This window comes from Procambarus clarkii, chromosome 70 (genome assembly GCF_040958095.1).
Source record: "Procambarus clarkii isolate CNS0578487 chromosome 70, FALCON_Pclarkii_2.0, whole genome shotgun sequence".
Lineage (NCBI taxonomy): Eukaryota > Metazoa > Arthropoda > Malacostraca > Decapoda > Cambaridae > Procambarus > Procambarus clarkii.
The window spans coordinates 19,139,527-19,152,604 of record NC_091219.1 but is presented as its reverse complement, the minus strand read 5'-3'; the positions used below and the strand labels follow the sequence as shown (position 1 = coordinate 19,152,604).

Genomic DNA, 13,078 nt, shown 5'->3' with positions numbered 1-13,078 from the left:
GTGCTTGCGGGGGTTGAGCTCTGGCTCTTTGGTCCACTCGATGTGTAGCGTTTTTTTATCAGTAAGAATGGGTCATGATCTTGATTTTTTAACTCTGTTAGCATCATTGGTGCTTTGTTTTGGCCAGGTTGGTGAATAAGCAGTTGTCAAGCCTCACTGTCAGTCACTTGTAACATCAAATATGGATTTGGCAGTGCTTTGATTTTTTATGGATGGACCTCTGAAGGTCATTTGGGGTTAGATTAAGCAAATAATGTACAAGGAAAAAAATGAGAAATGCTTAATCTGAAATTACTTTTCACAAAATCTCTGGACCAAGGAATAGTCCCCTACCCCTACATTGGAAATTTGCAAATGTTACCCCTATTTTCAAAAGCGGCAGAAAGAGCTCAGTGGAAAACTACCGTCCGATCAGCTTGACATCACACATCTGCAAGTTCATAGAGAGAACCCTAAGAGGAATCATTCATCTTTCAGTGAATAATCTTGTAAAATCGACGCAACATGGGTTTGTCAAAAATAGATCCTGCCTTACAAACCTGCGCATATTTTTGGAAACGATAAGCAGCTACTCAGAAAAGTACTTTTGGTACTTGACATGGAGGGTACCCTCCATGTCAAGTACGGTAGTGTTGAGAAAACCTGTCATCAATGTTCTCACGTCGTAGCGAGCAAAACCAGCTGTCAGGTTACCTACGAGGTCTTGCATAAATGTGCAAGAGTGAGTGAATAAGAGGTAGCCATATCTGTAAGTACATGATCTTGTTTCTTTATTATTGTGTCCGTCTGTGTTGATCTGAGGGGTTAACCATAGTTTTCACCTTCTCAATACCTGACACCGGTATAGGTGGAGACCGAGACACCTGATGATATACGAGTGTTTACCTGTGTGGTACCACGACATTACACTCTTCTGTGAATGTGAGTTTCATATACACCACACACTTAGTTATTGTGTGACATAATTATTGTGCATGATTATTGCCTGTCTCATTGACTGTCATTGTTGATTTATTGTGCATCATCATTACCCGAGTATCCTGTTGGAACTCCTGCAACCTAACTGAAAAGTTAGGTTGCATGTTAATGATTGGCTGTCAATTGTGTTAAGTTAGGTGGTTCTCCAAGAGTAGATCAGAATCGATTAGTCAGACATCAAGAGTCTCGCTAATGCAACCATAGCCTTTCTGACGCCAATCTAAAGAAAATCAAGCACTCACTGTATTAGTGGTTAAGTGTAAATAAACTACTGTTAAGCTTTATGCAGTGTTTTCGTTGAACCACTTCTGAATACTGCCAACTATTATTTGAGCCTTCAGCCCCAGGTGTCTTCAACACCGAGTTGCCTATTATTCACTAATCTATAAATGTGATAAAGACCCTTGGAGTCCCTTAAAGTATTTCAAGCATTGAAGAGATTCCAACACAACTGACGTGGATCAGGACCAGGTGAGGCTAGTTTGAGAAGAGGCTAGCCTGAGAAGAGACCATCAAGAACTCTTACTCGATCTTGCTCCCAGGCCCTGCACGCTTTCTCTCGTATTTTCTCTGCTGGATTCCGACAGCTCCGTGAAGCATCTGCCACATTGGTGACCTACACATTGCAGTCGAGAAAGCAAAGGAGAAAACCCCACAAAGATTAGCTAAAATATTGATAACCTTGCTTTTATGACAAAAGTATATCAGCAAACTTACCTTACTGGCATATTTTTCTGGTACAGTCTCAAAGTTGAAGGAAAGAGATGAAAAGGCAGAGGAAATACTGTAATCAGAGCATACAGATGATTCCTCCACTTGACTGGAATACAATGCACGCAACTCATGATTTTGCTGAAAAGTATAATTGTGCACAAGTTACTTTGCAGTAAAATAAGTATTTTGATTAAGTATTTCTAAGTGAAAAAATGCTTCATCCAAACTTACCTACTGCAGCTAAATAACACAAATATATACCAAAAACCCGATTTCTTTGTAGAGTTGATGACAATATACGCCAGGTTGTTTCCTGCCTATATTTGAATTCATTATATGATGCCCAAAAAACCAGCGTTGAATGTAATGAAACGCTATTTTCTGGGCGAGTCTCGGAGGCTCCCCCGGAGCTATCCAGGCTGATATGGATATCCTTAACTTTGGCATCACTCTATGTGGGTAGAGTTCTAGGCCTACTGGGGACCACGAGCCAGAACCTGGCCCCTTCAGAGAGGCACGAGGAGCAATGCCCTATAGAAATGTACGTGTGATTTTGGAGCATTCTTTATCTGCCATCTACCGGGACAGGCACCCAGAAAGGTAAATGCCTCAAAACAAATTCCTATTGAGGTTAAAAACGATGACAAACGAGTGAACAGAACTCCCCAAATGAAAACAAGCAAATAAGCATGATGTCACACGAGCCACGTCGAGCCCTGTCCCCCTCCCGGGGTGAGGGGGGGGAAGGGGCCCCCAGACCCCTGCGCCGGTAATCCACCCTGCAGTTCTGAGGCTGGATATCAAAATACGCGAAAACCGCCGACCGGGAGGGAGGGAGGGAGGGAAGGAGGGAGGGAGGGAGGGAGGGAGGGAGGGAGGGAGGGAGGGAGGGAGGGTTGCCTGGGAGCCTCTGGGACTCACCCAGAAAATGCTGTTTCATTACATTCAATGCTGGTTTTCTGGGGGAAGCCCCTATGGCTTCCCAAAGCTACTTCACCAAAGACTAAAAAGAAAGAAGGGGACTTACCCGGGAGGCGGTCTTCCACCAGTTCACCAGCAACGGGTGAACCAGCTAGCTGGGAAAGTACCAAACCGCTAAGGAGCAGACATGCGGACTGACTGGGAGCCCAAACCAGCCAGTCAATGAGGCAAGCCAACACCCGAACACCTAACAGACACAGACAGGCCACCACGACCCGCATAAGGCATGTGAACACGTGAGGTGCCATATTCAACCCGAACGGGAGACAACGAAAGCGGTAACTTTGATGCCCCACAACAAACAGAGCCAGTCCTTGAACCCCGGATGAATCAGGACAAGCCAATATACGTCCTTGAGGTCCAGGGACACCATCTAAGTGCCCGGCTCCAACAGAAGCCGGACCTGGGACAGAGTGAGTGGTCATCCAAAACGAGGGGCAAGAAACCAAGGGGTTCAGACGGGACAAGTCCAGAATGAACCGCAGGTCCTCAGTCCATTTTCGGAACTGGAAACAGGAAGGGAAACCCACCAGAGAGATATCATTGTTTCAACCATGCCCAAGTGCACCCACTCCAAGATGACCTGACAGAGTGCAGGAGAAGAGGCCTGCCCTGCCAGCCCTGAACCCCCTGAAGGGGGAGGAGCCACCCAACATCACCATAGACCAGGAGAAATGACCCAAAAAGCTCACGAATCGTGAGATCAGGCGTGAGCAAACAGAGCAAGCCTCCCCCCATCGCCCTGTCAATGGGGGGAATCACAAAAGGGCTGATGCCCCTTACGAGAACCCGACCTGCGCGCAGAGTGAACACTGTGCCAACCAGGAGCAGCCGGGACCGAAGGCGGCACTGGCTCTGAAACCGGCATCTGTGGCCTACCCCAACAAGCAGAACCACGAGCCCTGATATGACCCATCCAGGAAGAACCCACCCGGGAACCCTGGAGAACCAACAAGTCAGACATCGGGTGCAACTAGAAGCCACCTGCATGCACTGCTCAACCCTGGAGGCCCCAAACAGCAAAGGACAAAAGGGCGAAGACAACCTAATAGCCAGGGCCCAAGCGGATTCCAAGGAGGAAGCAAGCACCTCATGCCGACATGCGAGACTCGCAGCGAGAAACCGCATCAGTCTCTCCCGCAGAATCGGCGCAAACAGCTTCAACAGTGCAGACGATGCATGAACAGCCGAGACCAAGGCACCAGACCCAGGAACGACCCCAAGCACCTCTACATTGTCCACAAGCCACGCGTGCGCAAGTCCTCAGCCACAGCGCAGCCGACAAGGAAGGAACCTGCACATGAAGCTGAACTGCGCCAACATCCCGTAGAAGGGCAGGTGTGAAAAGACACTCATTAAGGTGCTCAAAGTCGCCCCCCATGTAAACCTGGACCACAGTCAACACTTCGCGCCACTCAAGCGTGCAGGTACAACATAAGGAGTCCCAAGCATCCAGTGAAAATAAGGGGAAGTCCGCAAGCCAGGACGAACCCGGAATCTCATAATGAACCCAGAATGGAGACGAAGATCCAAACCTGAAGGAAGACGGAGCCATTATAGAGGCAAACTCTGGGTCGCGCGAGAGCAAGCTGTAATGGCTGCCCGCACCTCAGTAGGCGAGATGCGGATAGCCGAAAACCTCCGGAAGGACAGAACCGAAGGACCCGTAGGCACATGGAACCGAACCCGGGGAGGAGCCGAACCCAAATCCAACTCGTATGCAGAGGGGATGGGGGGGGGGGGGAGGAAAACACCACTCCTTGTAATGATAAGCCCTGCTCGGAGGGCTCATCGCTTACATTAGTCTGATACCCCAGATTAATATATCGCACATCAATCAGATAGCTCTAGGGACCCAGAGGGGGCTCCAGACAGAAAATAAATACATATGTGGCAGTTATGCCACACACACTTGGCAACTATTAAACCGAGTTATAGGTAAGGAAAATTTCGGTGTCCACAAGATAGGATAGTAGACGGTCAAAACAGGATCGGTGCCACCCGAAACTATGCAAACTGTCCTAGCCGAGTCATATGATATTGTGTGTAACGAGAAAACACATATCCAAGCCAAGAAAAACTGTCAGATAATTATTCATAAAATTAAAAGCCCCTACAAAAACTCAACCACTATAAAAGTACTTTGAAACATTACCTCGTGGCCTGCTTGAATACCTATAGCAGCAACAGCAGCACCCCAAGCACCTCTAGGTCCCACCTCACATGGTGGGCAGACACAAAGAAATATAGTCATGTCACACAGGCGGTATGCCAGGCATACAGTCAGTAAAGTGAGGCAGGCAGTAAGTTATCAAAAGTCAGGTTAGCTAAGCAAGCAGTATGTCAGTCGTACACATGTTGACTCAGCCCCATGCCTCAGGCTGGGGTTAAGAGTCCATATGATTTTGCCACCATATTGGACTCTTGAAGGCTGGGAAGAAAACCCTCATTGGTTTTTAATTATCCCTAATCACATGAGTTGACAAATGTATTTGTACAAATACATTACAAATTTGTACCCCCCCCCCCCTTCCACTTTTAATTATAAGAGGGATACAAGATAAGAGGTGCCAGTGTTTCATATGAATAACTGCCAACTTCATAAATTCCTAAAAAGAGAAGCTAGCCCCCTCCTCTCAGAAAATCAGAATATCTTGTAGTGACCATTGTGGATGACATGCCTCAAAATGCATGTCATGTCCCATGGTTAATTTTTGTTGATTGCTTTTGTAGTCTGGAATATATTTAATGGTGGAAGTGTTTATTTTAAGATTTCTGAAGTACAGTATTGAATGAACCCTTTAACTGCGCAACGCGCCTGCAGGCCCATGTCTGGGGTGCGCTACGCACCTCGGGGTATTTGTATTTTTCATGTTCCATTCAAAACTCCCGCGGCTACATGGGGTTCACATCAGCATCCTCAGGGCTCTTGTAAACAGAAATCGTCAAGTTAAAAGAAATCGTGGTCCACATTCCCGGGTGTGAGAGCCTCGGTAGTGAGTGAGCAACCAAGGCCGGCGCACGCAGCATGAGCTCACAGCACTGCTGTTCAGCTTGTAACCACAGCATCGCCTAATAATGTCAAAATATATATATAACTTGTATTATTTAGCCATGATAGTATTACAGAAGAGCCTGAGTGTGATAATGACTGTGTACAATGTTCCAATATTAGTGATTCAATGCTGTTCACGATATGCACAGAGCTAGCCACATCACCACAGCATTATTTCCTCCATCTAGGAATCTTCAAACGACTTCTTAGGTTCCTTTACAAAATAAACTTGTGGTCAATTATGTATTTACAGGATTTAGTGACCAGTATTGTGATAACAGCAGGATTGTGGTGATAATAAGCACTGTGCGTAGTATTGTGGAAGGAGTAATTGTGGTGAGGGAGCGAGGGAGAGAATCAAGGTAACCTCACTGTGTGGCAGCCACTCTTGTTTCGCTCATCATACTAGCTTAGTGGTTCGCTATGGTGAACACATTTGTACATGGGTATATACAATGTGTGTATATGGTGTAGTAACAGTAACAGGAGTATGTTGGGAGGAGCTATTTTGGTGAGGGAGGTGACGTAATTGTAACATCGTCTGCTGGCTGCTGTGCACCATACACTGCATTTCTCATGCAGTGTATAGTGGCCACTGTAAAGTTTAGACACAATACCAGCTTACTTGCATAGTTCTGGTGAATAAAACATGTAGATAGGTATACATAACATGTGTAAATAGTGTAATACAAACAATAACTGTACGGTGGGAGGAGCAATGTTGGCGAGCAAGATGTTGGAGGAGTGAGGGAGAGAATGGATGTTGGAGGAGTGAGGGTGTGGCAGCTGACACTCATGGAGTTCTGAGTGTGTTGATTGTGAATGTATATAGTGTGTGATAGTAGTGTGCAAATAGATTGTATATATACATAAATTAGCATAATACAATGGAAATGTGCGCCGGATATGTTTACACGTGTCATGCACGTGACACAGTGTCTTCGGACAGTACAGATGTTTTACTGCCATAATATAGTGTACGTGTATAGTGACCATGGAGCCGGTCGGCCGAGCGGACAGCACGAGGAACTTGTGATCCTGTGGTCCTGGGTTCGATCCCAGGCGCCAGCGAGAAACAATGGGCAGAGTTTCTTTCACCCTATGCCCCTGTTACCTAGCAGTAAAATAGGTACCTGGGTGTTAGTCAGCTGTCACGGGCTGCTTCCTGGGGGTGGAGGTCTGGTCGAGGACCGGACCGCGGGGACACTAAAAATGCCCTGAAATCATCTCAAGATAACCTCAAGAAGATAAGGTTATCATTATACATAGGCTTGGCACATAAAAGCACATAAAATGTATTTGGAACTGTGCGTAGAAAATGAACAAAAACATTCACGGCAACTCGCACATCCTGCCCCGAGCGCCCTACCGCTCCCGGGGGCATATGCCACGGGCGACCAGAGAATGACAATGTCACACACAAACTTACGGACCCCATAGCAGCTAAAGTACTTACAATTTCAAACTTCTGTTACTATATACTTACTCAGAAAAGGATTTTTGACACTTTAAAAACAGAAAAGAATTTTTTCCAGAGATTTTATTTCCTGCGCACTGGGCAGGATGTCATATTTGGAGGCCGTGCAGTTAAGGGGTTAAGAGTGTATGATACACTATGGAGTAGCTTTTAGTTAAATGCCATTCTGCTTCTGAAGTGTCTTGCTCTGACCTTCAAAACACAAACTGACAATTATTATTCATATTAATACATAGAATAATGTACAATGCCAAACTATATTAAAAAATATTAAACCCTACCTTAGACAAAAAGAACTCCTCTGCTTTAACAGCAAAGCCCTTTGATACAAGCAAATTGTTAATGGACACTAAAGTACCATATTCCATCTCCAACAACTTGACTCGCAGGTTTCCATGAACAATGCTGTATATCTGAAAAACAAGACATTTTTCAGTCAAAAGAATATCAGGAATGATGCTTCGTGTATTAAACAGGAAAGTCCAGGATGATTGCTTAACCAAGAAGTCCAGGATGATTGCTTAACCAAGAAGTCCAGGATGATTGCTTAACCAAGAAGCCTTAACATGCCATCTCTGCATATGCTTACCCACATTGTTTTCTCAATTTTGTACCATTTCCATACTCTTAGTAATACTGTAGGTATAAATTTAAAAATGCATTTTTAGGGAATATTTTACTGTAAAGTGCTTGGGCTATTACTATAAATTGTACAATATACTGTAATTTAAAAACGTGACAGTTTTATGTAGGTAGTGGAGTATTTTATGCTGTAACACTACCTACATAAGAATTATTGTTTGTAAATATATATTAGATAGCACTTATGTATTATGACTATTTACAAACAAATAATACTGATCTACCCATTCACAAATTTTATAAAACTGCTAAAGACATTTACTAGCTAACAATTACTCAAACATATTTGAACTCCAGAGCTACCTATTGACAGCAGAAGTAACCCTTAAAAACCTTACTACTGTATTCATTCCACCAAGTGTTAAAACTCTTCACAGCTACATCCAGGTTCAGTTCCCGCACAGGATGAAGAGCTGCCTGACAGCCCAAATGAAGCCAGGATCTAGTGCTGCAGTCAATAAGCATTTGAGGACCTGTACTCAGCGTTATTGTTTCAGTCAAGATGCACAGTACCCGATCTACAGCTGATAACGAAACAAGTCCAGTCAAGCCAAACTCAATGGACGAAAAGAAAATGGAAACCTGTGTAGGAAGCGTATCCAGGCTATGAACCAGGACCCAGAACTGCATCCTCAGGGCAGTGAAGGAGTCGAGCCTATAACAGGAAGAGGGATAAAAGAAAACATTTTTTCTGAGTGACAAACCCTCAGGGCCAATAATGTCAATAAGCATTTGAGGACCTGTATTCAGCATTATTGTTTCAGTCAAGATGCACAGTACCCGATCTACAGCTGATAATGAAACAAGTCCAGTCAAGCCAAACTCAATGGGCGAAAAGAAAATGGAAACCTGTGTAGGAAGCGTATCCAGGCTATGAACCAGGACCCAGAAATGCATCCTCAGGGCAGTGAAGGAGTCGAGCCTATAACATGAAGAGGAATAAAAGAAAACATTTTTTCCGAGTGACAAACCCTCAGGGCCAGGAATCAATCTCTAAAGAGAGTTAAAGAGATAGCTAAAAACTCTTCTTCAACACTGCCAAATCCCAGAAAGCCTCTCCTGCTACTGCAGGAGGATCGGGAACAAAGTCAACATGCCCTCCCAAGAGCCCATAGACCTTGAAGGGGCTAACATGGTAATCCCCATATCCCACAGAGCCTCCTTCCCCCCCAGGCACATCCAAAATAAACAAGGGCATGGTACAAGGTGAGTAAGCTTTACAAACCTCCACAAAATCCCCAGGAAGAGGCAGCATCCAAAGTTGCTTCCAATAATCAACCCAACGCTCCAAAGCTGCTTAGGAGTTTGAACCAAGTGGGGAGGCTGAGAAGTATACTGAACAGAAAGAAGCCAGGTGAACTGGCCACACAACAGCCAAGTTGGTATGGTAGTTGTAAAGGAAGCTGGTAGAAACGTAACAAGTTTCAAAGAAAGGTTCTAAAATTCCTCCAGATGTAAAAGTGGGAAATTGGCACGAGTGTCACCCACTGCAAGCAGAGGCTGCAAAAGCCAGCTCAGCCAAAATTGAGATCCAGCAGCAACAAACAAAACAGACTGGAGGGTGGAAGGAGTCCTGCACTCAATAGGCTGAATTGCTAGGAAATAAGGTAACACCATTGGCATCCAAAAACATGAAATCGCATCCAAAAAAATCAATAACAGTTGCTGTGTAAAGTATAGAGTCGGATAGGAAATCCGTAACAACCTGACAGAACATACACAAAACCAAAACACAGGGAAGAGGGGACACCAACCACCTGCCTTATCACTTAGACCAGCAAGCTTGCCAGGCACAAAGGAAGTGTTCCAACTGAACAAACACTGAACCCAGACTGTAAACACCTAGCAAGAAAAGATGATGCAACCACAGATAAGAACACTCAATTATGCAACCAAACCATACCCTCAGTGAAGGTGCACAGCCCGAAGTTGCACAGCCCCAAAGTGCACAAGGAATAACGTACAGCAAACTGCTATACTCCCCATGAATAGGCCTCACAGTGGAGAACAAATACAGTGTGCTACCTGGAAGTGAAGCGACTCGGGAGAAGCCAACTTGTATAGAAGGAACCTGAACCCCCTCAGAACAGCTATTTCTTGATGGCAAGTGACAAGCAGACTACAGTACTAGAAGGCAGCCTTGGACCCACAAGGCACATGAAATGTTGGTGACAAAACACACTTATGAAGGAAAATGAAACAATAATGCAATGGCTCCAGTGTAGCTAAAGTTCCACAAGTAGCTAATACCACTTAGAATAAAACATGAGGCAGAGGATAGGCCTTGTTACAGCAGCCATGCTCAATATTCTGTGACTAGGCGAGTGAGAGAAGGCAGACTGGATGAAAGCCCAGGTGACTTGGGTTGCCCCTACTCCCTTCTGGTGCTTGTCAGGCGCAACGATTGTTTCTTGGAGAGTTTTTTCTCAGACTTAAGCTAATCTACAATCTCCAAGCTCTTCTCAGTCTTGTAGATAAGAGCCAATTTTTGGTCATAGTTTCCAGTAGGCAAGGGTGGGTTGCAGATGCCTGCTGGATTGAAGATATGGCTGTAGCATCCATATTAAAAAGCTCTCGAGAGGATACCTACAACTGAAGTGGTCATACCAGCCCTATCTAAACCAACTAAATACCCATTAACCTAATCCTACCATGGTTGTAAACTCCTGTTCTTTGCTTGCATATGCTGTACCCTCATAAGCCAATTATCCACCATCACCTTTAAGTGATCAAACCATTCAAATGTGTTTTCTTTCACCTATTCTACTACTATGTACTATATATCTGCCTTTCTCTGCCATACCAATATTTCTCTCTCTTAACTTATTCAACATGCATTTCTTAAACATTGTAGCTAATTTAACAACCAAAACTTAGGATTTATTGTTATTTTATGCCCAATGTTTAGTAGAAATGTTTTCAGCTACAATACATTTGACATATTTATTTATAAGTTATATCATAGCTTTTGAGAATGGACAAAGAAACAATAGCTGGAGAATACCTGAACAGTAAAACTTTTATATAGTGTGCGAGCTTTAAACCAAGCAGTGGCTTCCGGATCCCACATGCCATGCGTGTATTTTGAGACTGGCTTCACTTCTGCCAACATACATTCTATTGCCATCATATTCATCTCCACCACACTGCAAGTATACAACACATCATATAAATGTACTACACACTACAATTAATAAAGTTACAGTGCTGTAAAAGAGGGGGTCAAGTCTAGGAACACATTACAAGAGAACACTACAGGGTGTAAAGCAACCAGCTCATCACTGGAGCTGACACACCTCGAAGTGGGAGATAATAAACAGCTTTGGTGGAAGTATAACCAATAACGAACAAATTATATTTGTAATTTTTGTCAACTACAATACTGATGTTTGGAGTGAAAAAGATGCAATAAACTTATTAAAGATGAAAATAAGTAGCTTGAAATAAGAATAAAAAGGTGTTTACCTTTCTGGTAAACACCTCAACTTGCTTGCATCAGTAACTTCACTATTCCCATAGTCCACAAAGAAAACCTGAAACAAAAGCACACAAAACCATTAACTTGAGCATAAAACATGATATTTATTTATCATTAAGATGCATGTCCTCACAGTGAATAACGTTCCACGAAACATATACATTACAAAAAATAAACCTACCAAAACTTCCTCGCTACCATTTGGGCCGACATGCATCTCCTCTATACGTGCTCTGTAGTAACTCTCCATGCCGTCACCCTCTTTATAACTGGCAAGACACACGCAGCCTGGGATAATATGGTTCCGCGGTAAGACAGGTACTTGCTTATTTCTTATAGCATATTCAATTTTAGATTCAATATAACACAAGTTTGCAGCTGCACTTTTCTCATTGGAAACCACCCAAAAGTTGCCTGCAGTGTTTACCTGAGAGAGAAAGAGTGGGAAACATGCTCTTCAGACTGGATAGAAACATTCATCTATAAAATAATAATACACAATAATAATAACTATGGTAATAAAAAATTATAAAATAATAATGAACCAATAATAAAGTACTGTACCAATAATATAATAATACACAATTAATAACAATTATACTAATAAAGTAATAATAATTATAATAGTATTTATTATACTATTATAGTAATAGTAAATTAACATAACTGGAATCAAAATGCACCATAACGCACAACCATTGTTAACATAAAAAGTAAACAAACTGATAACTTCAGTAATTCCTAAATGACATTGAACAGGCACATTGTAGTGACACCAAAAACAGTTACCAGTTTACAGGGTTGCTAGTATTTTAAGGTGAAAAATAAAATAAGTTGTTTGGACACGAGTTGTGGGGTCAGCATAGCAAGGCTTGATTATTTTTGCAAATGGCCACTTTAGATAAGTTACCTGGTTTAACAGGGATTCAATTTAAAGAGGACAGCTGGGTTTGAGACAGGTTAAGTGATTTACTAAATCAATGCTCTATCCAACTCATCTTCCAAAACTGCTAGCATCTATAACTACAATACTAGGGATCAAATGTACAAACTGTACACTGTTGTATCCAAACAAAGTTCACATTTTGTACTACTGTAATTTTACAGGTCATAACAAAACGTGAAACAGGCTAACCATAAACCTGTCCTGTCCTAGGCCTAAATAAGCAATTCAAGGCATAACACATACAATCTTCATCCTAGTGTAGTACATGTATTATACCAGGCCTGGAAAAGTTAGGTATGATTGTTGCCTTCTTTACCAGGCCTACTATAACATTTATACAATGAACATTTCTTTTTAGTGCCTTATTTTCCAGGTATTTTTGCTGTTCTTCAATTCTACCAACATACACTTAATCAAGTTATTTGTATTCTAATTGTAATTGAACAACAACAGAAATAATGAGGTGAAGAACTGCCAAAAAGGAGGAATAGCTAGAGATGGTCAAAGTCAACGAAGAGTTTCTTGATCTTATAGACCATCACACCGTAAAGGATTTATTTAGGAATATTTTTGCTAAGTTGTATGCCCAACCACTTTGTATTAGTGTAGTGCAATGCCCTCACTTCTTGCTAAGGTCAATGTTCCATTCCCATTACCTGTCTTTATAAACACATCTCCTTGTCCTTGTATCCCTTCCAAGTGCTATATAGTCATACTGACTTAATTCTTTCTGTTGATAATTACCTTACCTAACATGCTAAGTTACATTTTAAATGCTAAGGGTGTTGAGCAGTTAGTCTTGATCAC

At 42.9% G+C, this 13,078-nt stretch overlaps 1 protein-coding gene across 1 annotated transcript in view; it reads right to left on the bottom strand.

Annotated features, from left to right (window-relative positions):
* Window positions 1-13,078, bottom strand: part of LOC123775266 (ATP-dependent RNA helicase TDRD9) — a 40,859-nt gene that overhangs the window by 7,691 nt on the left and 20,090 nt on the right. The window contains exons 8-12 of the mRNA XM_045770252.2: window positions 11,507-11,752; window positions 11,313-11,380; window positions 10,852-10,993; window positions 7,487-7,618; window positions 1,696-1,830 (exon numbers count right to left, since the gene is read on the bottom strand). Of these exons, the coding sequence (XP_045626208.2) occupies window positions 1,696-1,830; window positions 7,487-7,618; window positions 10,852-10,993; window positions 11,313-11,380; window positions 11,507-11,752 (723 nt within the window). The remainder of the gene's footprint in view (window positions 1-1,695; window positions 1,831-7,486; window positions 7,619-10,851; window positions 10,994-11,312; window positions 11,381-11,506; window positions 11,753-13,078) is intronic.